The following is a 27,953-nucleotide window of genomic DNA, read 5'->3' on the forward strand; positions in this document are numbered from 1 at the left end:
GGTGATTAATTGGAGATAAGAGTATAGAATATTGGGCTGGGAAGGTAGCTCCATGATAAAGTACTTGCCTCGCATGCACGAGGTGCTTCCTCAGCACTACATAAGCAGAAAAGGGTATAGAGTATCAAGGACTTTTTCTGCCTGGGCTAGCTTTGAACCATGATCCTCAGATCTCCGCCTCCTAAGTAACTATGATTACAGGCATGAGCTACTAGCACCTGGGTAGGACTCCTAGATTCTTAACCTTGAAAGCTAATCTGCAGGGAGAGAAGAAAAGGTTCCATCTCTTCCAAGCATGCCCAGAACCCTACAGGATATCTGAAGTTCTGTCTATTGAGACTAGGACTGTCATCTCCTACAGAAAACAACCAGGAAAGGAGAAGTGCAGGCTTCAGCTTTCCTTGTGATTCAGATTTCCTTTGCTCTTCCCATACTCCTGCAATGACCAGTAGGAAATGAAGACAAATATGTGGTGGCAGACCTTCAGCAATCCCTACACAGAGTTCATCTGATATCTTTCAGCAAAGCCTTTACAGTGTTCTCCTTCCTCTTCTAGGAAAACTGCTTGACGCCCCCTCCCCCCCCCCATTTCATTTCACCTTTAACAGTTGTTTGAGGTTTATTTCAGGTAGAGACAGGTCCTTCCTGTTTGATCTTGGCAGAATCATCTTTTTTTTTTTTATGCCTACCCTAAGGGCTTTCTTACTCTGGGTTTGGAACAAGGAGAGGTATAAATAAACAAGACTTCTAGGAGAAAGCAACAATGGCTCCTCTCAGCTAAGAGAGCATGTTATCAAGGGACCTAAATATTAAAGCTAGCTCTCATCCTTAATATTGGCATCTTGTTTGTATGATCCAAAAGTTAAGAAAGAATTGAAATAACCAAACTATAATCAAAATTCTGTCCTTTCAGAACCACAAATTATTTCCATTTTTATGATCCTAATTTAATTAGGGCAATTTTATTAAATGGCCAAAAATATAATTAGTTATATCCTTTTAGACAACTATTTAAAATTTATTATAGAATGTATCAGTATACATTAATTAAATATACAGTTCTTATTCTCTAAGGATCTAAGTACAATTATGCCTTCAATGATGAAGACATTCTGCTATTCGTTATTGCATGTAAACATCAAATATCCTTATGAAGTGGCATGTGTACAATGGTATTGTTTTTTCCCCCTCAGGTAAGTAAAGAATCAGAAAGGTTATTTGACTTGTCTTCTTCACTTAGCTTATTAGTGATGGAAACTAAACTTGAACTTTAAAATTAAAAAAAATTGAACAGTTCTTCTAATAAACTATGACTTTGTAAAAACTAGAAGTATTCTCATGAGTTGGCGGGTTGCTACATCTTTTTTTTAACTTTTTTTTAATTTTTGCTTATGTGGTGCTGAGGAATCGAACCCAGGGCCTCTTGCATGCAAGGCAAGCGCTCTACCACTGAGCCACCTTCCCAGCCCCCTGCTGCATCTTTTTGAAATAAATTTCTAATTGACTTAAATGCTGTATTAGCTTTCCAATACTATGACAAGACATCCTGGGCAGGGAAGAATTAAAAAGCTGGGAGATGTATTTCTGGTTCAGTTCCTAAGGTTTCAGTCTGTGGTTACTTGGCTTCCTTGTTTCTAGGCCTGTGATGAGGAAGAACATAATAGCAAAGAATGTATGTGGCAGAACAAAGTTGCTCATCTTTTGGCAGCCAAGAAGAATGGAGTGGGAAAAGCCAAAATATACAAGAACACCTGCCCAGTGACCTTTGTCCTCTGATCCAACCAGTCCTTACAGTAATGATTCTGCTACCTCCCAGCACCACCCTCAACTGGCAACTGAACTTTAAGCACATGGCCTTTGGGCAGCATGTAAGATCCAAACTATAACAAATGCGAAAGATAACGGTGGTATTGAGGATTGAACCCTGAGTCTCTCAGTTGCTAGACAATCACTTCAGCCATGTCCTCAAACCTGAAGATATAATGCTTCTTAATCAGCTTCTTTTCTTTTTCTGACTTCTTTCCCATTTCTTGTTGTATTGTCTTAATTTTATTATTTATTTATTTATCTATCTATTTATTTATTTTTGGTGGGCTGTAGGACTTGAACTCTGGACTTGGGCACTGTCCCTGCACTCTTCAGCTCAAGGCAAGTACTCTACTGCAAGAGCTACAGCACCACTTTGGTTTTCTAGTGGTTTATTAGAGATAAGAGTCTCATGGACTTTCCTGCCAGGCTGGCTTTGCCGAGATCCTCAGATCTCAGCCTCCTGAGTAGCTAGGATTACAGGTGTGAGCCACTGGTACCTGTATTAATTTTATTTTTCTTTTTATAGTGCTTGGTATGGAACGCAAAGTCTTGGCAAGATAGAGCTTGAGAGAACTCAAATGGCTTCACTCCTTTTGCCTCATGCTTGCCTGGCTGGTGCTCTATCACTTTGAGCTATGCCTCCAGCCCTGTTTTATGCTGGTTCAATGGGGATGAAGACTAGTAAAATTGTTCTGCCCAGGCTGGCCTCAAACCATGATGATCCTCTAGATCTATCCTCCTAAGTAGCTAGGATTACAGTCTTAAGCCATCTGAACTCAGCTCCTTTTGCTTTTAATTTGGTTTTCAGATAGTTTCTCATCCTAATTTTCCTCAAACTAACCTTCTCCTGGCTGATCTTCTATCACAATCCTCCTACTTCTATCCTCTGAGTAATTAACTCCATCATCTGAGTAATGGAAGGTTATAGGTGTATACTACTACACCTGCTATCCATTGTTTTCTTTTTTTTTTTTGTCCGTCATGGGGCTTGAACTCTGGGCCTGAGCGCTGTCCCTCAGCTCTTCAGCTCAAGGCGAGCGCTCTACCACTTGAGCTACAGCGCCACTTCCGGTTTTCTGGTGGTTTATTGGAGATAGGAGTCTCACAGTCTTTCCTGCCCGGGCTGGCTTTGAACCTCGATCCTCAGATCTCAGCCTCCTGAGTAGCTAGTACAGGCGTGAGCCACCAGCACCTGGCTTATCCATTGTTTTCTAAGAGCCTATCCATAGACCTCTCCTCTACAGTCTCCCCAAGAAATCTCAGCCACTCTTGGGCTCCAATTTCTACCTGCTCATATCTCTTCCAAGGGTCAGTTCAGTATATCAAGCTGTTTACTAGAAATTCCCACTTGGATAATCTAAAAACTACCTATATGCCTACTTTGGTTTGAATGTGTCTCCAAAAAATTCATTATTGGAAACTTAGTCTCCAAACATTTATTAATAGCATTTGAGAGTGAGACCTGAATCCACTTATTTTTTTTTTGTTGTTGTTGTTTTCTCCTCTATATAGTCTCCCTATGTCTGCTTTCTAATTCCAAATTCTGGGAAGGTCTGTAGTAACTGCTTTCTCACTGGTATCCCGGCCTTTAACTTCCTCCCTATCCATCCCTTTTCTACATTTTACTGCTATGGTTCCTCTCAAACATAAACAAGATCAAATTATGTCCCTATCTCCAACTTGGCAATTCCAAATTTCTTAGGATTTTCCCCATCATTCTGCCAACTCTGTCCCTGCCCTCCTCAAAGAATTCTGTTACTTTGGAAATAGTAAGGAGTTTAGTATAATGGTCAAGAAATATAAGCATATGGTCAGATCACCTAAGTCTGAGTCCTGACTTTGTCAGTTCTTGGCTAGGGACAGTTCTTGTCTTCCTATGTCTCATTTCTTTCATCTAGAAACCTAAATCACTGAGGTGATTCTCATAACCAACATAAAGCATAAAAAGGTATTAGCCACCAGGTCCCAGCTGCTCAGGAAGCTAAGATTGAAGGATCACAATTCAAAACCAGCCCAGGCAGGAAAATCCACAAGATTCTTACCTCCAGTTAACAAGCAAAATGAAGAAGAAGGAGAAGGAGAAGAGGATAAGGAGGAAGAGGAGGAAGAAGAGGAGAAGGAAGAGGAGGAGGAAGAAGAGGAGAAGGGGGAAGGGGAGGGGATAGGGAGGGGAAGAGGGAAAAGGAAAGAACTAGCATTACAGGTATGCACTACCACACTCAGTTCCTACACTTATAGTTGATATTGAATAATGTTTGACTCTGAATTTGAGCTGATGAGGAATAGGGTTTCTTTGTCCTTCACTTTATGAGATCCAATAGACACTTCTTCTAGCATGCTATTTCCTGGAGAACATCAGATCAGGTTTTCCTCATTTATGTGTAGAGGACTTAATGTTAGAATGCACAGCAGATGGGAACTCCTCAAAAGAATGTGCTTAGACTAAGCCCAAAATGGAAAATTCCAATCTTTCTATTCAGAGTACTGTCTACAAGAATCTGAAAGGGATAGCTAGCCTAAATGAGGAAATGTGAACCTTCTCATCAAACTATTGATTATAAGGCACTTGAGGAAGGGCATAAACACTTTTACAACTTTTTCTTTTGCAAACTTATTGATCTTGATTCCTTCTAGGGCCTAAGTGACTACAAAGCAGAGTATAAGAATTCTGTTCTTCCACAGTGCTCATAAAGCATTCACATTTGGCACGAGTATATTTTCATTTCCAGAATGACTTCATATTTATAGTCTTAATGTCATTCGCTAATGACTCAAAACAAAACAGTTCCTTCCAGTTCTAATAGGATTACCTTTGACCTACTGAAATGTATTTCAGTGAGTTTAATAATTTACCTTCCAGCACTGCTTTCCTTTTCCCTATCCCTTTCCATTACCCTGCCCCTCCTCTCTAGATCTCTCTTATATATATATTTTTGTGCCAGTACTGGGGCTTAAACTCAGGGCTTAGGAGCTGTACCTTAGTTTTTGTTTTTGTTTTTTTGGTAGTTAACTGGAGTTAAGTGTCTTACCAATTTTTTTTTTCCTCTGGCTGGCTTTGAACCATGATACTTAGATTTCAGCCTCCTGAGATTTCAGCTTAGATTTCAGCTCAGACTGTAAGCATTATGCCCACCTTTGGTCCTCAGCTCCACCCAGACCTGAGCTCCTCCCTGTCCAGGAGTTCTTACCACATAGCTGGTCCCTCCCTCTCTCCACCCAGACCCACCTGAACTCCCATCTACCTCACTTCCTGCCCCCAGACCCTGCTGCTACCTAGATAGTGGAGGTCGCCATGTGCTCTCTCTCTCTCCGAGAGAAATATGGCTCCTCTAATAAACCTTGTAATAATCTTTCCCCTGTGCCTGCCTGCCTCTGCGTGGTCCTCTGGCATGGATGTAGCAGATCCTTTCATTGATCTTTCAGAGACCCCAATATCTGTTGTCCTTTTTCCCTTCCTTCCCTCCCTTCCTCCTTCTTTCCCTTCTAACATTCTTTGCTTCCCTTCCTGAATATCCTCTTTTCTCTTTCTTTTTAGATTTTTGAGACAGGGTCTCACTGTATTGCCCAAGATGGTACTGAACTCCTTGGTTCAAGATTCCTCCAGCCTCAGCATCTTAAATAGCTGGGATTACAGGCCCAACCACAAGCCTGGATCAACTTACAGGTTTAAACATCAGATAGAATTATGACTTGCTAAGAGATGAATAGCAAATACTAGAAAGGACAGGGATGGCAGAAGGGGAAGGAGACCTGGTTTAAAATTTAAAGTCCCAGTGGTATGCACTAGACACTATGTTGAAAATGAACTATACAACTTGTGGCTGGGGATGGGAGGGAAAGACTGGGAGAAAGCAAAAGAAGTAGCGACACTGTCCGAAAAGAAATGTACTCTCTCTTTATCTGATTTATGTAACAGTAACCCCTCTGTACCTCACCTTTATGATAATAAAATATAAAAAAATTAAAAAATTAAAGCCTACTTTAAAAAATTATCTACTCACACCTGTAATTCTAGGATTGGAAGGATTGTAGTTCAAAGCCAGCTTGGGGGAAAAAAATCAAATGAACCCACTGCAACCAACAAAAATATGAGTGAAGTGGAGTATGCCTATCATTTCCATTACACAGAAGTATAAACAGGAGAATTGTGGTCCAAGCCAGCCCAGGCAAAAACCAAGACCCTGCCCAAAAAAAAAAATAACAAAATAAAAAAGGACAGGTAGTTATTTCTTTGTAAAATGGAAGACTTTGTATTATAATGTTGATAGAAGGAAAGTTTTATTTTTCAAATAAGTATTCATGAAAGTACTCACACATTACAAATGTTGGCTATATTTCTCCTCATGACTAGTGCCTGCCTATTTAAATATGTGATTATTTTTAGAATGGAAGAAATCCAGCTTATTAAATGTGATTTGATACTGTAAAAAAAAAAGGACAGGTAGTATAAGGCTCTGAGTTCAAACTTTGGTACTGACAAAAAAGAAAAAAAATAAAGAAGGCTTAAATGAATTATACAACTTGTGGTAGAGACGGGAGGAAAAAACTGGGAGAGAGGGAAGGAGTAACAATGTTCAAAAAGAAATGTACTCATTATCTGGCTTATTGTTATTTTTACCTGACTTATTTTTGTGTGTCAGTCATGGGGCTTGAACTCTGGGCCTGGACACTGTCCCTGAGCTCTTCAGCTCAAGCCAAACACTCTACCACTTGAGCCACAGAGCCATGTCTGGTTTTCTGGTGGTTAATTGGAGGTAAGAGTCTCATGGACTTTCCTGCCTGGGCTGGCTTTGAACCGTGATCCGTGATCCTCAGATCCCAGCCTCCTGAGTAGCTAGGATGACAGGTGTGAGCCACTGGCACCCAGCCTGATTGTTTTTCAATTAAAAACAATGTGATGAAAGGGGTGCCATGGATCAGCATACACTGTATTTATAAACTGATTTGTTGAATGGTAACTCCATTATACAACTCCGTAAACATAACAAAAATAATAATTTAAAATGCATTTGTATTAAAAGTAATGTAAATTTGTATCTACTGATGTATTACATATATTCATAACATCCTCATTAACACAGATTTAATAGTGTATAATTGTGTGTCTTGAAAATTTCCTTTTTTGTATTTGTATACCATGAACTTGCATAAAATATTTTGCATAAACAATTTTTGCATAAACAACTATCTTAAATTTAAAAGAATATGCTTTTAGTATAAAACTGGAAATTAGCTGGGCTCTGATAGCTCATCCCTATAATCATAGCTACTCAGGAGACTGAGATCTGATGATTTCAGTTCAATGTCACCCAGGGCAGGAAAGTCCATGAGACTTCTATCTTCAACTAACCACCAAAAAGCTGGAAGTTCAGCTGTGGTTCAAGTGTTAGGGCACCAGCCTTGAGCATAAAAACTCAGGGATAGCACCCAGGCCTTGAGTTCAAACCCCAGTACTAGCACTAAGAAAAGAAGAAAGCAAAAAATATGAAAATTATTCTTTTTTTGGTCGGTCATGGGGCTTGAAATATAGGCCTGGGCGCTGTCCCTGAGCTCTTCAGCTTAAGGTTAGCACTCTATCACTTGAGCTACAGTGCTACTTCTGGCCTTTTGTTTATGTGGTGCTGAGGAATTGAACCCAGGGCCTCATGTATGTGAAGCAAGCACTCTACCACTGAGCCATCTTCCCAGCCCCTGGAAATTATTCTTTTAAATTTCTTAAAACCTTAAAAATTCTTTTAAATTTACTTACCAAGAGACTTTCTCCTGCTACTCCTCTGTTGTTAAAAACCACACATCTAAAAAGAAATCAGGAAACATTATATGTATACATGATTTCTGATCATGATATACTTTTTAAAAATTTAATTTAAATTTTGAACTAGCATTCATTAATGATATGACAGGTTTCATTGATAATTCCACACATACACAGTGTACTTAGAACATGTCTACCTTCCCATTATATTCCATTCCTCTCCTTCCTCCTCCCTTCTTTTCCACTGTTTACTGAATTTCATTAAGCTATTTTCATGTGTGTGTGTGTGTATGTGTGTGTGTGTGTGTGTGTGTGTGTGTGTGTGTGTATTTACCCTTTCTTCTGATCCTTCCTTACACAGAACCTTTTTCCATATTTATGACCCATTTGCTACTTAAAAAGTACTGTGCCAGGTATTGGTGACTCACATCTATAATCCTATCTACTCAAGAGTCTGAGATCTGAAGATAGTGGTTTGAAGCCAACCCAGCAGAGAAGTCTACAAGACTCTTGTCTGCCATTAATCACCAAAAAGCCAGAAGTAAAGCTGTGGGCATGAGACTCTGAGTTTAAACTCCAATACTGGCATAAACACAATCAAACAAACAAAATCACTTTTCTTTAAATTTACTTATCCAATCAATGAGGGCCATCTAGAACTCAAAGGTTTCTCTCTCTTTTTTTTTTTTTCAATACTGGAGTTTGAAGTCAAGGCTTCCTTCTTGGTAGGCAAGTGCTCTGTTGCAGAACCATGATTCTGGCATTTGTTGCAATGGTTTTGTATGTATGCATTTATTTATTTATTTTTGTGCCAGTACTGAGGCTTGAATCCAGGGCCTTGAACTGGTTCTACTTTTTCCACGTGCAGCTAGTGCTCTACCACTTGAGATGCACCTCCACTTTGGGCTTTTTGCTTGTTATTTGGAGATCAATGTCTCAGATTTGTTGCCTAGGCTAACTTTGAACCTTTGTTCACAGATCTCAGCCTCCTGAGTAGCTATGATTATAAATTTGAGACATTGGTTTCTGGTGCTACACTGGTTATTTTTGACATAGGGTCTCATTTTTTGCCCAGGCCCACACCTGGACTTCACTTTGCCTATTTTACATTTCCCATCTTGGCTAGAATGACAGGCAGGTACCACAATGCCCAGCTTCTTCCACAGACATGGAGTCTCACAGATTTTTCTACCTAGGCTGGCCTGGAACCAAGATCTGTCTGATCTCAGCCTCCCAAGTAGTTGAGATAAAGGTTCATGCCACTGAGCTTGGCTATTGTTTGAGAAGTGGATGCCCAGGATGCCCTTGAACTGCAATTCTTCTAATCTCATCCTCCCAAGTATCTACAAGGTGCTATTCAATACACACACACACACACACACACACACCACTTTTTTTTTGCCAGTCCTGCAACTTGAACTCAGGGCCTGGCTACTGTCCCTGAGCTGCTTTTGCTCAAGGCTAGTGCTCTTCTACCCCTTGAGCCACAGTGTCACTTCTGGCTTTTTCTGTGTATGTGGTACTGAGGAATCGAACCCAGGGCTTCATACCTGCTAGGCAAGCACTCTACCACTAAGCCACCTTCCCAGCCCTCAAGATATATTTTTGCAGAAAAATACTTGCATCTAAAACCCCATATGGGATTTCTAAAATTAGTATGTATTAATTATACAAGAGGGGTTTCATTGTGACATTTCCACACATATATACAAAACATCCCATTCAAACTCATCCCTCTGTCACTCTCCCTTACGCCCCTCCCCAGTTCTTAAAACAATTTCAATATTTCATAATTCTATTTTTTTCTTTTCTTTTCTTCTTGCCGGTGCTGGGGCTTGAACTCAGGGCCTGGGTACTGTCCCTGAGCTTCTTTTGCTAAAGGTTAGTACTCTACCACTTGAGCCACATCACCACTTCCAGATTTTTCTGTTTATGTGGTACTGAGTCTTCATGCATGCTAGGCAAACACTCTACCACTAAGCCACATTCCCAGACCCATAAAATTCTATTTTCACACATGCAAATACTTTGCCCACATCAATCACCCTTTTCCCTTTAGTATGCACTCTCCCAAAACAAATTGTTTTACTTTCATTTTTTTGGTGTGTTTATTAACTGTTTCACTATTGGAGATTATTATTACTTTTTCAGCTGTGGTCTAAAAGAAGAGAAATGGTCCCAAAATCTTAGATATCCAATTTGGAGGAGGGGGAAACTAGGAGATACATTTTATTTGACTTACATAGGAGAAACCTTTAATATGTTATAAATACATGCAAAAAAAGGACAAGGTCTCACTATGTCTTCCAGGCTGGTCCTAAGATTCTGAGCTCAAGCTTCAGCCCCCTAAATAGCTAAGATCACAGGTACCATAGTATCATTCTTGGCTGTTACTTTTTTCCCCCTTTATTTTTTACTTTCACTTTCTTTCTAAGAAAAGAAAAATAGACTAGAAATAAATAAAACTTGGGTTGACCATTTATATTCATTTGCTCAAGCCCCTAAGTCACACAGGAACTGTGACCTTGAATGCTGAGACTCCTATTCAGAAAGGCGTCACTTTTAGAGATCAAACATTTAAGAAAAGATAAAATAGCTTCTTAAGCAAGATGCTACCATGTGACTGACACCGAGAAAAGGCCTTGGAAGTAGACAGGGAAAAGAAAAGAAAATCTGCACGCTCATAGAAAAGCAGTCAGTACACCTGGGATTTGCTTCCAAAGTGCAGACTAAGATATCTGCACTTTCCTGCAGGCAATGTTGAAAGTGGATGACAGCTCTGGTCATCTTTTGCTAGAGGAGGAGCCAAACTGACCTCTCCACCTAACTTTGGTCCCAAGAATGTTTAATCCATGGCAGTCATTGCTACTTCTAGCCTTGGGAGCAGAAGGATAAGGGAGAAAGAGGGAAGAGCCAAGCAGCCACAGAAGACAGCAGAATAAGCTGCCATTCTGTCCTCCATTTTTCTCACTTAACTCCTTTGCTACACTGATAGTCATCAGGGAACACATTACACATTAAGCTAAGGAGCTGCTTGTGAAGTTATTATTTTTCAGTCAGGTGCTATCTCCTGCCTATAATCCTAGTTCCTCAAGAGGGTGAAATTTGAAGATTCCTGTTCAAAGCCAGACTGGGCAGGAGAGTCCATGAGACTCTTATCCCCAATTAACCAGCAAAAAGCTTGAAGTGGAGTTGGGGCTCACGTGGTAGAGTGCCAGCCTTGAGTAAGACTTAAAAAACAGTGCTCATGCCCCGATTCAAGCCCCAATACTATCACACACATATATGCATGAGTGCACGTGCGTGTGCACACACACACACACATACACACACACACACAATCCCACAAACTACTATTCTTCAGGCATGAAAAACCCTCTGTTAACAACTCTCCAGTTTCTGCAGCTTATCTTATTTAAATGGTGTCTCTGTATGAGGAAAATTAGTCAGCTAAACTCATTTTTCCAACATATTTGTAACTACTTAAATATTCTTCTCAAAACAAAGAAAATAGAAACAAGAAATGGCAAATAAGAGAATAAATCAGTGTAAGGAACTTTCTGGGACAAGAGAAGATGGAATCCAGGTGCTGTGGTCTCAGTATCCCATAGGGATTCCACTGTTGAAATTTAATTCCCACTACAAAGTAGGAATTAAGAGACTGGAAACTTAATCCAATTATAATGTTTATAAGTGAGATCTTTGTGGAGGGGCATAATTGGGATTAAGTAAGGTCCCCAGAATAGAGATCCCATTATAGAATAATGGTGGTTTTATAAGAAGCAAAGAGCTGGGTGCTGGTGACTCATGCCTATAAGCCTAGTTACTCAGGAGGCTGAGATCTGAGGATCGCAATTCAAAGCCAGAAACCCTTATCTCCAATTAACCACCAAAAAAAAAAAAAAAAAAAACCCCAAAAAACAAAAAACTGGAAGTGAAGCTGTGGCTCAAGTGATAGAGTACTAGTTTTGAGCACAAAAGCTCAAGGACAGCTCCCAGGCCCTGAGTTCAAGACCTAAAATCAGAAAAAAAAAGATGAAAGGGACCAGGATGCTCATGTGATACACACTACTTATCTCTTACCATGTGATGCTCTGAGCCACCTTGGGACTCTGAACATGAAGTCATCAGCAGACATGGCCCATAGACTTTGGGCCTTCAGAACTATAAAAATCAAAATAAATTTTTTTTTCTCTACAGATACCTACCTTTATTTCATTAGCATAACACAATGTTATTTCATTAGAATAACACAACATAGACGAATATACCAGCGAAGCAGATGAGTTTCCTCTGATGAAGGTTAAGTAAAAGGCAGAGAGCTATTATAACACAGGGTTTCTCAGTCTTTAGCATTAAAGACATTTCAGACCCAATAATTCTTTGTAGTAGGGCTGTCCTTTATGTTATAGGATGTCTGATGGTATCTCTGGCTTCTAACAACTGTAAGTCAGCAAAACCTATCCCAGGCATGTCAATCAAAAATATATCCAGGGATGGGGATGTAACTCAGAGGAAGACACTTGTCTAACATTAAGCCCTGGTTTAATTCCTACCACTGAAAACCAAAGCCAAAAGCAACCTTTTCAGATATTGCCAGGTGTTCTTTGGAGCAAAACTTCCCCTTGGCTGTTAAGGTGGGGAGGACCAGAAAGCCTTGACTCTACTCAGGGTCTACACACATGGTCTTTCCTACTAAACACACAGGGCAGATTCTGGGCTTGGGAACCTAGGAAAAGCAGTAAAGAAAGAGTAAGAGTAATAGGTACCTTTCTAGGTCTCATTTCCAAATATGCAAGATAAAGAGTTTTTTTTTCTGACAGCCTTAAATTTCTTCCAGTTCTAAGCTCTCCAAGACTTAGAGTCTAAATATAGAAATAGTAATCATTAAAGAATGGAATAAGAGGAAGCTTTAGGGTCAGCTATTCACACTGCACTGATCTCAAATAACAACAAAGTGAATTACTGCCTACTGCTTGACAGATCAAGTTGTAAACATTTCACATGAATAGTAATATTAAAATGATACTCGTTTATCCAAAACTTCATTAAACAGAGTATTTACTGAACTAAAGGCTCAAGCTACCGACTGTAGTAGAGAAAGAAAATAACAATATAAAGTTTCTGACCTCAAGGATAGTACCATATAGCTAGACTGGTGTGTGTGTGTGTGTGTGTGTGTGTGTGTGTGTGTGTGTGTGTGTGTGTGTGTGTGTGTGTGTGTGTGTGTGTGTGTGTGTGTGTGTGTGTGTGTGTGTGTGTGTCTCCCTGGGGATTGAACTCAAGGCCTCAGGCATGTTAGACAAGTCCTCTACCACTTGAGCTATGTCTCTAGCCCCCAGATCATTAAACTTATAAGCTATGTACCATATTTTCAGATGAGCAACAACAAATATAATATCACCATCCAGTACAGGATTCAATGTCCAGTGAATGATATGGATAAAAAAAAGCCCTGTGAGATCATAACAGGCATAGTTGATTAGGAAAGGTTTTCATACAAAAGGTAGATATGTTTTATGCTAAGACTTGAAAACAATGGTAAAGATTTCAGCTGGAGGAAAGTATGGGAATCTATGTGGAGGGCTCAATATGTGCAAAGATAAATGTGAGACCATGCACAATGTTCTCAGGTATGGAAAAAACAGATCATCTTTGTTGAAATATGGCTGCACAAAGCATAATGACAGAAAGGAACGACAGGAAATAGGTTAGAACCGAAATAGACATAGGGCTTTAAGTGCAAGGCTAAGAACAGATGGCAAGGAATTCTGCTTCTAGGAATGTCAAGCTAGATTCTGTTACACTCACCTACAGGTAATAATGGCCATAAACTCTCCACAAAATAGTAAAGCAATAGAGAACAACAACAAAAATGCAGGCAGAAACTGAAAGGAAGTTAATGCTAGAAAGAAAATGACATTGGAAGTTGGGTGCCAGTGACTTACACCTGCAACCCTAGTTACTCAAAAGGTTGAGATCCAGGAACTGTAGTTCAAATGCAACATGAGCAAGAAAGTCCATGAAATGATGTCTCCAAAGTGACCAGCAAAAAGTAGTGCTGGAGCCAGGTGTAGGATTATAGGCATGAGCCTATAATCTATTATAATGAGCCTATAATCTAGTAGCCTATAGCTACTCAGGAGGCTGAGATCTGAGGATTGCAGTTTGAAGCCAGTTCAGGCAGAAAAGTCCCTGTGAAACTCTGATCTCCAATTAACCACTCAAAAAATGGGAAATGGTACCATGGCTCAAATGGTAAGAACGCTAGCCTTGAGCACAAAGAGGCTCAAGGACAGCACCCAGGCCCTTAGTTCATGCTCCACAACCGACCAAAAATAGGGCTGGAAGCATGGCTCAAATGTTAGAGTGTCAACCAAACAAGCTAAGCACAGGCACATACTGAGTTCAAACCCTGGTACTGTTTAAAAAAAAAAAGGCATTAAGTGAGTTTCTATTTTTATAGCTTTTTGTTTATACTTTTGGCTGAGAAATTTTAAATCACATAGAACTGAAAAATTAAAAACTATCCGGGCACCGGAGGTTCACACCTGTAATCCTAGCTACTCAGGAGGCTGAGATCTGAGGATCTTGGTTCAAAGCCAGCCCAGGCAGAAAAGTCCATGAGACTCTTATCTCCAATAAACCACCAGAAAACTGGAAGTGGTGCTGTGGCTCAAGTGATAGAGCACTAGCCTTGAGCTGAAGAACTGAGGGACAGTGCCCAGGCCCAGAATTCAAGCCCCATTACTGACAAAAACAAACAAAAAACCTAAAAACTAGACTTTGGGGGCAACTATGGCAGTTGGAAAATGGAAGAAATGTCTGAGGAAGAAGACAGAGGAAAAGCCTTTAATTCTAGATAAAAACTGGTCCTCAATATCTGACAAATCATCTGTCTGTTTATATTTGTTTATATTACAGGTGTTCACCAAGACAACCAGGTTAGTTCTGCTTTTGGTTGGTAAAATTGAGCTAATAATATGTGTGGGCAAGTTCAAGGTCAGACTGGGCTAGGTAGTGAGATTCTATCTCAAAACAAGTGTCTTGGGGTTTTGCACATATCAAATAAGATAATCTACTTACAGTACATACTATGGAATCTATGACAGTAAATTACCTTTTTAATACTAGGGGTTGAACCTAGGAAAGGTACTATATCACTTCATGCAAGTAATAAGTTAATATTTAATAAAATATTTATTCATTCATTCACTCATTCATCTATTTGTGCTGGTTCTGGGGTTTTGAACTAAGGACTTGGGTGCTGTCCCTTAACTGTTTTGCTCAAGCTGGTAGTCTACCACTTGAAACACATCTTTACTTCTGGCTTTTTGCTGGCTAACTGGAGATAAGAATCACATGGTCTTTTCTTCCCAGACTGGCTTTGAACTGGGATCCTTGGATCTCAGCCTCCTAACTAGCTAGGAACACAGGCATAAGCCACCAGTTCCAGCCTGAAGCAGTCAAATTTTTAGGCATAACACTTCAAAACAAGTGGCCATGAGAAAAAAAAAATACAAGAAATCCTTGAGAAATTGAAAACCTTACACCTTTCAATAGCCAGGCTTGGCAGTAGAGCCCTATAATTCCAGCACTTGGGAGGCTAAGGCAGGAGTACCCAGTCCAATCTGAGCTAAATAGCAAGACTCTATGTCAAAAGAACAAAAAAGCAACCAAAAAATCTTTCATGTTGGGAGCATGGCTCAGGTGATAGAGCATTTGCTTAGCAAGTGCAAAGCTCTAGGTTCAAATTCCAATACCACCACCAAAAAAAGAAATAATCTTTCAGGCTGGGAATGTGACTTAGTGGTAGAGTGCTTGCCTGGCATTCATGAATCCCTGGGTTCGATTCCATAGCACCACATACTCAGAAGCCGAAAGTGGTGCTGTGGCTCAAGTGGTAGAATGTGCTAGCCTTGAGCAAAAAGAAGCTGAGGGACAGTGCCCAGGCCCTGAGTTCAAGCCCCAGGACTGGAAAAATACTCATACTCATAATCTTTAAAAGTGTGATCTCTTACCATTGCCAGAACTACCCTCTTCATTCCATTATCTCTGATTCTAGAATTTACTTAGCTGCTTTCTGATGTTCACATGTGTGAATTCTAGTCCGGCTCTCTAATATTTTTCCATAGATTATATTAACTACCCAGTGTAACTAGCTGAGGGTGCCACATTCAGAGTGTTCATAGCTAACAGCAATATCACAAGTCACTGCTGGAAACTGAAACGGGAAGATACATGTATTACAGGATGATGCAGATTCCAGCAGCCACTTACTTACCTTGGCAAGGCATTTCCTTCCTGGATCACCCATTTCCTGACCAGGCCCACTGTTATCTCTAGACATTCTTAGAGAGGTTTCTTCTTGGCAATAGGGCCTAAACAGTAAGTACTTTGTTTTGAACTCACCAGATTAGAATAGTGAAGCTCTTCCTTAAAATGGACACTGGCCCTAATTTACTCCTGCAGATTTCAGAGCCAATAGTTTTAAATGTTTGTCATTTATCCAGGTACCAGTTGATGTTTATATATATATATATACATATATATATGCATTATATAATATATATTATACACTATTATATAATATATAATATATATTATACACACAATCCTCAAAGTCCTTCGAGGTGTAAGGTATTGTTACAGATGAAAAACTGAAGTGCAGAAAGATTGAATAATTTGTTCCTGGCTATAGAGGTAATACATGTGATCTGAGAAGAGGAAGACCTGATTTAAAAACTTATTTATCCTATTTACTGTTCTTCCCTGTTATGATGATAACAAGTCTCTTTTTTCCAATGAAGATGGGGATTCTGAGCACAGAGTATTCCATATGGGCATGCCAACTCTGATAATAAGAGTGCTGGCCTGAAAGTTGTGAATTTGGGTATCATTCTACAGCAGAGTATCTATGTATGAATTTTCTAGAGCATGAGGTCATTTGTCAGGTCCACCATATCTTTACCCAGAACATCATTAAATAATCTCTACTGCTTTTAGTGTACATACTTTAATCTAGCTAGTCTCAAACAATCACTTTACAGACTTATTCCTCAATATTTAAAAGCCAAAATATGTTGGGCACTGGTGGCTCACCTCTGTAATCCTAGCTACTCAGGAGGCCTAAATCTAAGAATCACAGTTCAAAGTCAGCCTGGGTAAGAAAAGCAATTAACTACCTGGAAACTGGAAGTGAAACTGTGGCTCAAAGTGGTAGAGTGCTAACCTTGAGCAAAAAAGCTCAGGGACAGTGCCCAGGCCCTGAGTTCAAGCCCCATGACTGACAAAACAAAACAAAACAAAACAAAAAACAAATTATTTTAAGAACAAACGTGAGGGGCTGGGAAGGTGGCTCAGTGGTAGAGCACTTGCCTTGCATGCCTGAGGCCCTGGGTTCGATTTCTCAGCACCACATAAGAAAAAAGAAAAAAGCCAGAAGTGGCGCTGTGGCTCAAGTGGTAGAGTGCTAGCCTTGAGCTGAAGAGCTGAGGGACAGCGCCCAGGCCCAGACTTCAGGCCCCACGACCGGACCCCAAAAAAAAAAAAAAAAAAAAAAGAACAAACGTGAATAACAGAGACAAAAATATCTGAATGTCCATTTAAAGGAATTTCTTACCTAAGATACAGCTTAAAATGTGGAGGAAAGGGGTCAGAAACTTTTTTTTTTTTGGTCAGTCATGGAGCTTGAACTCAGGGCCTGGACACTATCTCTGAGCCTCTTTGTGCTCAAGGCTAGTGCTCCACCACTTTAGCCACAGCTCCACTTCCAGTTTTCTGGTGGCTAATTGGAGATAAGAGTCTCACAGACTTTCTTGCCCATGCTGGCTATGAACCTCAATCTTCAGATCTCAGTCTGCTGAATAACTAGGATTATAGGCATGAGCCACCAGCATCTGGCCTTTTTTTTTTTTTTTGCATTGGGGTTTGAATTTAAGGCCTAATGTTTTCTAGGCCAGTGCTCTAACATTCGAGCCATGCCTCCAAATCCAACTCTTTTTTGTTGGTTGTAGGACTTGAACTCGACCTGGGCACTGTCCCTCAGTTCTTCAGCTCAAGGCTAGTGCTCTACCACTTTGATCCACAGCACCACTTCCAGTTTTCTGGTGGCTAATTGGAGATGAGTCTCCTGGACTTCCCTGCCTGGGCTGGCTTTGAACAGCGATCCTCAGATCTCAGCCTCCTGAGTAGCTGGGATTACAGGCCTGAGCCACCAGCGCTGGGCTCCAGTCCAATTTTTATTGCACTCTATCATTTTCCTTAGTGTGGACCTCATTCATCCCTCCTTCCTCAGGGAGAATCTGTAGATGACCTCTCAATCCACCTCATATAACACAGGAAAAACTAATCTTCATAGAAAATCCATAATATACATGGGTGCTACATCCTCTTAAAACAAGCAAGCAAGCAAACAAGAAAACCTTCCATTAAAAAAAAACAAAACAAAACAAAGGGCTGGGAAAGTGGCTCAGTGGTAAAGTGCTTGCCTTGCATGCGTGAGGCCCCAGGTCTGATTCCTCAGCACCACATAAGCAGAAAAAGTGGGAAGTGGTGCTGTGGCTCAAGTGGTAGGGCACTAGCCTTGAGCTGAAGAGCTGAGAGACAGCATCCAGGCCGAGTTCAAACTCCACAACCAGCAAAACAAAACAAAACAAAAAAACAACAACAACAAAAAAACAAGGGTAGGGGGAGGCTGGGAAGGGATGTAAAGGGTAAACAAAGGAGGAGGCTTCAATGCTTGATAAGAAATGTACTCTCATTATCTTGCCCATGTAATTGTAACCCCTCTGTACAGTATGTTCACAAAAAATTAAAATTAAAATTAAAAAAAAAAAACAAAAAACAAAACAAAACCTCCTAGGCCCAAATGCCAAACTCAAAAGCAAAGAAACATTTAAAGCAGTCAAATTGTAACCACCTTAAAATCATCTACTTTGAGTCTCTCTCAAAAATATAAAGAATGGACAATGACATCCTGGTTATCAATAAGAAGGCCCTGAAATAAACAAAACACCTTGATCTTGTCAAATGATACTGAAAAAACAGTGCTCTCTAGTTTTGAAAATGTGACAAGAGGGGCTGGGAAGGTGGCTCAGTGGTAGAGTGCTTGCCTTGCATGCATGAGGACCTGGGTTCGATTCCTCAGCACCACATACTCAGAAAAAGCTGGAAGTGGGTGCTATGGCTCAAGTGGTAGCTAGCCTTGAGCTGAAGAGCTCAGAACAGTGTGCAGGCCCAGAGTTCAAGCTCCACGACCAGCAAAAAAAAAAAAAAATATGACAAGAGAGCAAGACATTTTTTCGAAATGCAAGTCTGTAATGTTGAAAAATATCTCAACTAATTCTCCAAAGGCTATCCTGTTTCTAAACTTTCTCTGTCAAATTTATCAACTTGTCACGGGCTCCGGAGGCCATTTTACTTAACCACAAGATGTAGAACTACCCTTTTTTCCTTTTTGTGGCTCTGGGGCCATTGTCATTTTGCCTTTTCTGTCACTTGCAGCCATTCCTGGTCTTTTCTAATATATACTTCACTACTTCTGCTGTAGTCACTGTAACTGGACTGTATGCACCTTGGGAATATAGGTCCTGATGTTGTACAGTACCAAAATACTTAATGACTGTCCTAGATTCCAATGAGCTTGTTATTATATAATTCTGGATGGGTCACTCTTTTTTAACACTAGCTGGGGACAGAACATAATGGCAGATGAATTTAAAAGGTCAAGGTAAAAGATGGTTCAGGTACTTGGCATAATTATTGCTTTATTCTTCTACTTATGTGGTGCTGAGGAATCAAACCCAGGGCCTCATGCATGAAAGGCAAGCACTCTACCACTGAGCCACCTTCCCAGTCCACTTTTCTTGTTTATTGTAGTTTTCGTATTAGAGATCAAGACAAAAATTTAAGGAGATAGGATATCATTCAGGTATGTAAAAAAAAGAACCTATTAGGCTGTATGTGATGAATGGAGTCCTATTTTGGGGTGTCTCTGTTACTCAGGCTGGGTCACGAACTCCTGATCTCAGTTTCTTTTTCTTTTCTTTTTTGGCATTAAAAAAAAAACTTTTGTGCTCAAGGTTAGTGCTCTACTTTCTTTCTTTCTTTCTTTCTTTTTTTGTTGGTCATGGGGCTTGAACTCAGGGTATGGGCACTGTCCCTTGAGCTCTTTTGCTCAAGGTTAGCATTCTACCACTTGAGCCACATCTCCACATCACTCTACTTCTTGAGCCACAGCTCTACTTCCAGCTTTTTGGTGGTTAATTGGAGGCAAGAGTCTTACAGATTTTCCTGCTCAGGCTGAATTGGAACTGTGATCCTCAAATATCAGTCTCTTGAGTAGCTAGGATTACAAGTGTGAGCCACCAGTGCCTGGCCTGAAGGGTTTCCTTTTAAACATACTTCTGGCCTCCTGCCCTTTCTTACTTTATTCACACTCTAGAAATAAATGATTTAATTGATTAATACATTTGGAAGCATTTTTCTGGCTCCACAATCTTCTCTCTTAGAAGTAGGTCTAGCCAAGAGAGAATATTCTGACATCATCTCCCAGTGAAGACAGTCCATGTAGGCAGGCTAAATATCCCCACGTACTTGTACTTACCTTTGACTTACTTCACAACACCTTTGTTCCTAATTATCTTTTACAACTTTCAGCTTAGTTACCATCTTATTAATAATTAATTTTGAATTCATACACCTTAAAAGAAAAAATATTGCGGTTCTGTTTCCTTGTCTATGGAAAAGAAATGCTTAATGCCTACAATAAACCCTTATGTATCTATTTGCTGGGAGTTAGATTTGCTCTACTGTCTAAATCATCTCACCAGGAAAGTATCAACCATTCCCTGATGACCTGACAACATTCATGACCCAATTTTAAAGAAGGTAATAATAACTAGGGCCAGATGAGCAGATGCACCACTTTGTTATAGGAATGTTGATACTGTCTATGAAACTTGCTATTGTAACAGATAGGATAACAATACTTATGCATTCCTACAAAGACAGGTATAGGCTTACATCTCTTCTAACTTACAAAAACAATGGCCGTACTCTGATCAAAGAATAGAAGATAAGAGAAGGAAGACAAATATTTTCTAATAACTCACTTCATCCAGGCACTAAATCCTCTGAAGTGAGAAAACTGTGATGGCAGAACTCAACTGCTCAGGATCACTTCGTAGGTAGTAATTCCAACATGTGAATCTGGACCTGACTCCAAAGCCCATGTACATTCCACCACATTACAAAACCTTTCACAAGCCTTGATTCCTGCCAGACCACCTGCCATAGTATTCATGACTTAGATCTTTTTTTTTCTCCCTTCTTACAATTCAATCCAGCCTTAAGCCAAACTTCTAGGTCTATTTTTCACTTCAGTTGTCTTTGAAACAACCTGTGCTCTCTCCTTCATAAGTTTTCTAGCTCTTTCTATCAAAGAATCTATTTCCCTTCTCTCTCTCTCTGTTTTTCTATGATGACGATGATGATTATGTCTATCCTGGGGCTTGAATTCAGGGCCTGGGCACAGTCCCTGAGCCTTTTTGTGGAAGGCTAACACTCTACCACTTGAGCCACAACTCCACTTCCAGCTTTTTGATGGGTAATTGGAGATAAGAATCTTACAAACTTTCCTGCCTGGACTGTTTTTGTTTTTAGTCGGTCGTGGGGCCTGAACTCTGGGCCTGGGCACTATCTCTCAGCTCTTCAGCTCAAGGCTAGCACTCTACTACTTGAGCCATAGCACCACTTCCGGCTTTTTCTGCTTATGTAGTGCTGAGGAATCGAACCCAGGGCCTCATGCATGCAAGGCAAGCACTCTACCGCTGACCCACCTCCTCAGCCACCCCCCATTCCCGCTCCCCAGACTGTTTCTGAATCTCAATCCTCATTTCTCTGCTTCCTGAGTAGCTAGGATAACGGGCATGAGCCTCTGGCACCAGACTTATTTCCCTTCTCCTCCACTGTGGAATGACCATCTGACTTGCTTTGACCAGTAGAAGTCTATTATTATTATTATTATTATTATTTTTACGGTCATGGGGCCTGAACTCTGGGCCTGAGCGCTGTCCCTCAGCTCTTCAGCTCAAGGCTAGCACTCTACCACTTGAGCCACAGCGCCACTTCTAGCTTTTTTTCTTTTTGCTTATGTGGTGCTGAGGAATCGAACCCAGGGCCTCATGCCTGCAAGGCAAGCGCTCTACCACTGAGCCACCTTCCCAGCCCACCAGTAGAAGTCTATAGAAACAACACTGTGAGAGTTCTTAGTTTGGGCCCCAAGAAACTTGGCAGCTTCTGATTTTTTTTTTTTAAACTTAAACCTTTAAGTAGTTGTACAAAGAAGTTGTACTCAACAAAGCAGTTTATGAATGCTACATCTTGATTAGTGTCACCCCCTTTCTGCTTTTGCACTCTTGGAACCTCTGCCACAAAATGAACTCAGCTTGAGTGCGATGGTGAGTTAAGACATCACTCAGAGCTAAAAAGAATTGTCTCAGCCAAGTTTCCCCAACCTAAGCCAGTAGCTATCCTGGCAGCTGACCACAAATGATCCCTGTCAAGACTCAAAGTCCCATCCAGCTGAGTAGGCTCAGCCCTAATTGCCAACCCACACAATTGTGAGCAGAGTATGATGTGGTTGTTGTTAGCTTTTATAAAAAATTAACTTACATTAGTTATACAGAGGAGGATTTCACTGTTATACTTCCATGCCTGTTTGCAATATATCCCAACATATTTTAATATATGTGTGCAACATATGTTAAGCCACTAAGTTGGGGTGGTTTGTTGTACAGCAAAAGCTAACTAATACAGCCTCTCTGGCCTAGATTCAGAGTCCTAGTAGCTACAAATAATAGGGGCTAGGTCTAAAGGCCACTGACAACTTTACTGACAATGGCTTATTCATACATTGTGCTTCTTGCAAGGCCAGTCTGATTCAATGCTAGAACTCCTTAAACCCAAACAGAGTAGGTCTCCAAGCTGCTGACAATGAACTGATCCAGCCTCTCCCTCCTTCTCAAACTCCTTGTATCTTAATGGGAGCCTTCTCTATATTCTGTGTCCTCAATAAAAATTTCTGAATCAATAGAAGAAAGATTATTTTAACCTACAGGGAAGCTAAAAATATTCCAACTACTTTGAAGCATAGTGTAATGATGGCCTTTGGAAATAAGATTTGGCAAATTTTGCAAGTGAAGGACAGAAGCCACACACATTGGCAACCTCAGGACTTCAGAAACTTAGTCTTCAAGTTTCAACGAGATTTGCTCTTATTTGTTTTGTTGTTGTTGTTTTGGTTCTGGAGCTCAAACTTAGTGTCACTATACTACAGCTACAGACCCTCAACACCATGAGAGTTCTTGTTTTTAAAAGCAGATATCTAGAATTAGCAATTCAAATATGTACAAAATGCTTTGTTTATTTTTTGCCAGTCCTGAGGCTTGAACTCAGGGCCTAGGTACTGTCCCTGAGCTTATTTTGCTCAAGGCTAACACTCTACTCCTTGAGCCACAGTGCCACTTCCAGCCTTTTCTATTTATGTGGCACTAAGGAAAGAAACAGGTCTTCATGAGTGGTAGGCAAGCACTCTACCACTAAGCCACATTCCCAGTCCACAAAAGGCTTGATGAACTGAAATTTCTGAGCATGACTAAGTTTTAGTACAAAACTCAAAACAAGCTTCATATCTAACTGGATGGTGTTCAAACACAGAGTAATGGTAAATTCTTGCTACTGCTTAGCATATCTCTGGAACACCATAATTCTGGAATATCCTATCATAATTTCCCAGAGAATGTCACTTTATGGATAGAATAGGCATCATCTGGAAGAGTTAATTGTTAAAACTAAATTCACTATGCATTCCCCTCTGTATATCAAAATGTTTTTATTGCTGAGGGCTGGTGGCTTAAGCTGTAACCCTAGCAGGTTTGAAGTCATCCCGGGCAGAACAGTCAGTGAGAATCTTCTCTCTAATTAGCCAGAAAAAGCCAGAAATGGAGATAGAGCTCAAGTGGTAGAGCACCAACTCTGAGATCATTAGATCTCATCAGATTTTTACATAAATGAAGGTTTCAAGTTTAACAAAGATATAAAGCTAAAGACAAGTAATAGTGTTCCATTATGATAATAATCCTCAACTAAAAATGACTAAAGCACAGAAAAAAAGCAGTACCTCTTACAATGACCCTAATTTAAGATTCTAAAGTGGAACTCGAAACTTAAAGCTGCTAAATCACTTGGAAAAATTTAATTGTACCCGGTGACCAAGTTGAATAATGATGCAGTGGCATCAACTTGACACTAGCTATGTGCACCTGCAAAATCAGGTGGATCACTTTTGGAAGGTGATAAGGATGACCTACAAGCTGATTCTGAATATTTTCACAGTTGGAATGGGAGCCAGGAACACAAGATTAGCAAATGCAAGTCACAAATACAGCATGTGACAGGAAAGCTACTGAGGTATACTGTCTCAGGAATAATTTCTGTTCTCTCTAACACTCTCTCTAGTGGAGCCTACTGTTTCTCAGACCTGGGGGGGGGGGGGTGCTCTAGGACAGGCACTCTATCAATTCTCCAAGTGATTCTAATTTCATTTACTCATTCAACCTAAGCTTTCCGAGTACCTACTCTGCTAAGTGTCATTTCTTTGTGTGACGATTCAGTTACATACCATTCTGAAAGATAGGGGGGAAAAAAGCTAAGCAAAGGAAAAAACCATAACGTAAGGGATTGCTTAACCCTTGTGCATTTGTGAAACACACATCTAGATATATTATTTCACTTAGTAAGAGTTAAATGAAAAATGGAAAAAGATCTTTCACTTGTACCTGTATCCTAATTCTTCACTGAGATGGATCATATGAAGGATATACGATTCCTTGCTTGTTCCAGTGAGGCCAGGCAACAACAAGATAGTTGGTCTGGTGCTGGCATCCATATAAAGGGTACTGTTATCATTATCAAACCAGTCCAGTGAAATCTGCCCTCCATCTTCAGTTTTAATAAGTTCACTGGAAGAAACAATTCAATAGGCATTACTTATTAAGTGTTGCAAGTTCTGTCTTAATTTTAGTGTTTAATTCTAGAAACATATAACACCATTTAGTCATCTCAAAATAATTTTCTTCAGCATTCAGTACCACACACAACTATACACTTTTTTTTCTTTTTGTCGGTCATGGGGCTTGAACTCTGGGTGTGGGCGCTGCCCCTCAGCTCGTCAGCTCAAGGCGAGTACTCTACTGTTTGAGCCACAGTACCACTTCCGGTTTTCTAGTGGTTTATTGGAGATAAAAGAGTCTAACGGACTTTCCTGCTCTGGCTGGCTTTGAACCACAATCTCAGATCTCAGCCTCCTGAGTAGTTAGGATTACAGGTGTGAGCCACCGGCGCCCAGCTATACCACTTTTTTTTCTTTGTGTGTGTTGGTCCTGGGTTTGAACCTGGGCTTGGGCACTGGTCCTTGACCTTTTTTGCTCAAAGCTAGCCTTTTACCACTGAGCCACAACCCCAATTCTAGCTTTTGGAAGGCTAATTGGATGTAAGAATCTCACAGAATTTTCAGCTGGCTTTGAACTGTGATCTTCAGATCTCAGACTCCTGAGTAGCTAGGATTAGAGATATGAGCCACTGGCTCCTAATGACTTATTTTATTACAAAGATGTTATAAAAATTAGTACCATAACAACTATCCAGCAGACCCAGTAAATGGTAGTATATAAAAATAAACTTCAAAGCACTTCAGTATTTGCATTGAAGGTGTGACTTAGTTGCTCATCATATGCAAGGCTCTGTGTTCTAGCCCCAGTATGGGAGGGGGGGGGTGAGGGGAGGAGAGAAGCAATTCTAATATTTACTTCAATCATCTCAACATTACCATAAAATATCTAGCACTTAACCCCTACTTGATTTGACTGAGGTCACTCAGTAACAAGAAAGTATGAATAAGAAAAATGATGATCTGGGCTGAATGTCAGTGGCTTACATCTGTAATCCTAGCTACTCATTAAGGCTGAGTTCAAAGTCTGCCGGGGGAAGATTGTCTGTGAGACTCTTATCACTAGTTAACTACCAAAAAGCTGGAAGTGGAGCTATGACTTAAATGGTAGAATGTCAGCCCTCAGTAAAAAAAAGAAAAAAAAAAAGCTAAGGGACAATACCCATACCCTGAGTCCAAGCCATAATACAGGCACCCAAATTTGAAAAACAAAAACAAAACAAAACAACCCCCCCACCAAAACCTGATCTGATCATTGCTCTAGCTCTTTTGACTCAAAAGTGCAATTTCCCCCATTGAGTATAGGATAATATTTGTTTCTCCAATTATACTTCTCACACCATACCCAGGAGCTTAATAGACTTTTCTCAAACACTGCAAGTTTTCGGCAACAAAAGAAACTCCAAAAGCACTCAATGACTCAGGAAAATGAACAACAGGCACCATTTATATCTCCTGCTATAACATATTCCAGATGATCTCTCTAACACCAGGGACATTATCATCAGGAACCCATTTGCTGTTCAATATGAAGCCCTAAAAATCAGTAATGTTTGACATTTTTCTCACCCCCTACCCTAATACCTGCTATGCATCAACAACTTAGTGCATATCAACGAAAGGATCTTGTTCTTCACGGACAGATGCACAACGAATTGGAAAACAGTAACTCCAGGCATTTCTCTCATTCTAGAAATAGCCATATATACATTGGGGTAGAGGGATAGAAAAGGGGAAGTTAATATCTGAATATTTTTCTGCAGCTGGAATGGAGGCGGGGCGAGGGGCATCTCTCCCACGTCCCTTCCTCTTTCTGTTCTGCTACAGACTTACTAAACCACAGGTTCTCATAACCAGAGCACTGGGGAGTGAGTATGCTTTTGGAGATCGTTTTGAAGGAAACGATTGAAAATGGACATTTGCTTACTTCCTGTAGTGCACCGGAGGCTTGGAGGTGATGAAAGGTCTGAGCAGCGTCTGTCCTCGACTCTCCCAGCACCAGACGGTCGGGTAATACGTTTCGGTCAGCACGGGGCAGTGGTCCTGGAGGAAGCGGCTGAAACTCTCACCTCCCGTGACTAACTGGGGTTTCTGAAGGGGAAAATCGAGTATTTCACGAAGGGTGTAGAACCAAGTTTCTTCCCACCTTAAACCAGCACGGTTACACCAGCGCTGACTTGCCCCCCATTCCCCCCCCCCCCCCACTTCCCAAACCCCGCTGGTGTGCGCGATCCCACCGATGACATCTCCTGGAAGAACTGATGAGAAGAATGAACATCACAACAGTCTTCCATCGTGGTTTAACACCCCCCCCCCCCCCCCGCCACCACCACCACCACACACACCGGGGAGCGGGGAGAAGCACGCTCCAAAGCGCTCCAGCCAGCATGCTGGGCAGCCCTGCCGGGCAGCGCCAACCCATGGAGATCGGCAAAGTCCCCTCTGCGGTGCGAGGACCCGGGACCCCCTATTCCTTCCCCCTCCCCCAGGCAGACGGTCAGCGGTCGCCGGCTCTCCCAGGCGCGCCCTCCGGGCTCCCTCCGACGCCGACCTCTCGGCTCGCCCCGGGGACCGCCACCGTCCGGGGCCGGGGTGCCCGGGCCCTGCGCCTCGGCGCCCGCGCCGCTCCGCGGCTCACCTTGGCAATGCTGCTCAGGTAGTAACAGGCGTAGGCGACGCTGAAGCCGAGGATCAGGGATAAGCCCACTCCAGAGCCGAAGAAGCCAACCCGCACTTGGTGCTCCAGGTAGAGCGAGAGCTCCCGGGACAGCATCCGCAGGTCCATGGCTCAGCGCTGCCCGGCCCCGGAGCGCCGAGGACGGACACCAGCCGGGGCGGCGCGCGCTCACCCTCGACTGGAGCGTCTCCTGCCGGGCGGAGCGCCGCGTCCGCAACCCCGCGCCGCTGAGGAGAGCGCCCGGGGAGGAGGCGTGGTCGGGGCCGCCCCCGCCGCCGGCTCCGCCCCGGCCTTCCGGAGCCGCCCCCGCCCTCAGCCACTCAGGAAGCTCCGGAGCGCGCGGGCCTCGCCTGGCGGGCGGACCACGGCCCGGGTGGGTGGGTGGGTGGGTGGGTGGGTGGGGGCGGCCCTGGCTGGGTCCCAATCCGCAGGGATCGGCCCCTAGAGTGGGCCTCGGAAACACACCTGGCGGTGCGGGTCTAGGTGCGCGGCCCGCACCTGCCACAGTGACCTTGACCTTGATCGTTCCTGCCACGGGTCTCGGTGAACTAGGGGTGGGCCAGTGGACTCTGGTGGAAGAGAAATGGGCCTCACATTCCAGAATTTGGGGCGGGGGGTGGAAATGGGGTAGGCGAACCCACTACCTAGTGAAAAAGGGTCCTGCATCTCCCCTCCTCCCCAACCCAAGAGGAAAATATGAG

At 41.7% G+C, this 27,953-nt stretch overlaps 1 protein-coding gene across 1 annotated transcript in view; it reads right to left on the reverse strand.

The window, feature by feature from the left end:
- Abhd3 (abhydrolase domain containing 3, phospholipase) overlaps positions 1-27,476 on the reverse strand; it is a 51,260-nt gene extending 23,784 nt beyond the window's left edge. The window contains exons 1-4 of the mRNA XM_042675248.1: positions 27,214-27,476; positions 26,503-26,666; positions 24,406-24,588; positions 7,559-7,604 (exon numbers count right to left, since the gene is read on the reverse strand). Of these exons, the coding sequence (XP_042531182.1) occupies positions 7,559-7,604; positions 24,406-24,588; positions 26,503-26,666; positions 27,214-27,360 (540 nt within the window). The 5' untranslated portion in view covers positions 27,361-27,476. The remainder of the gene's footprint in view (positions 1-7,558; positions 7,605-24,405; positions 24,589-26,502; positions 26,667-27,213) is intronic.
- Between the last annotated feature and the right edge of the window lie 477 nt (positions 27,477-27,953).

Source organism: Dipodomys spectabilis, unplaced genomic scaffold, assembly GCF_019054845.1.
Source record: "Dipodomys spectabilis isolate Male_0828 unplaced genomic scaffold, ASM1905484v1 ptg000024l, whole genome shotgun sequence".
Lineage (NCBI taxonomy): Eukaryota > Metazoa > Chordata > Mammalia > Rodentia > Heteromyidae > Dipodomys > Dipodomys spectabilis.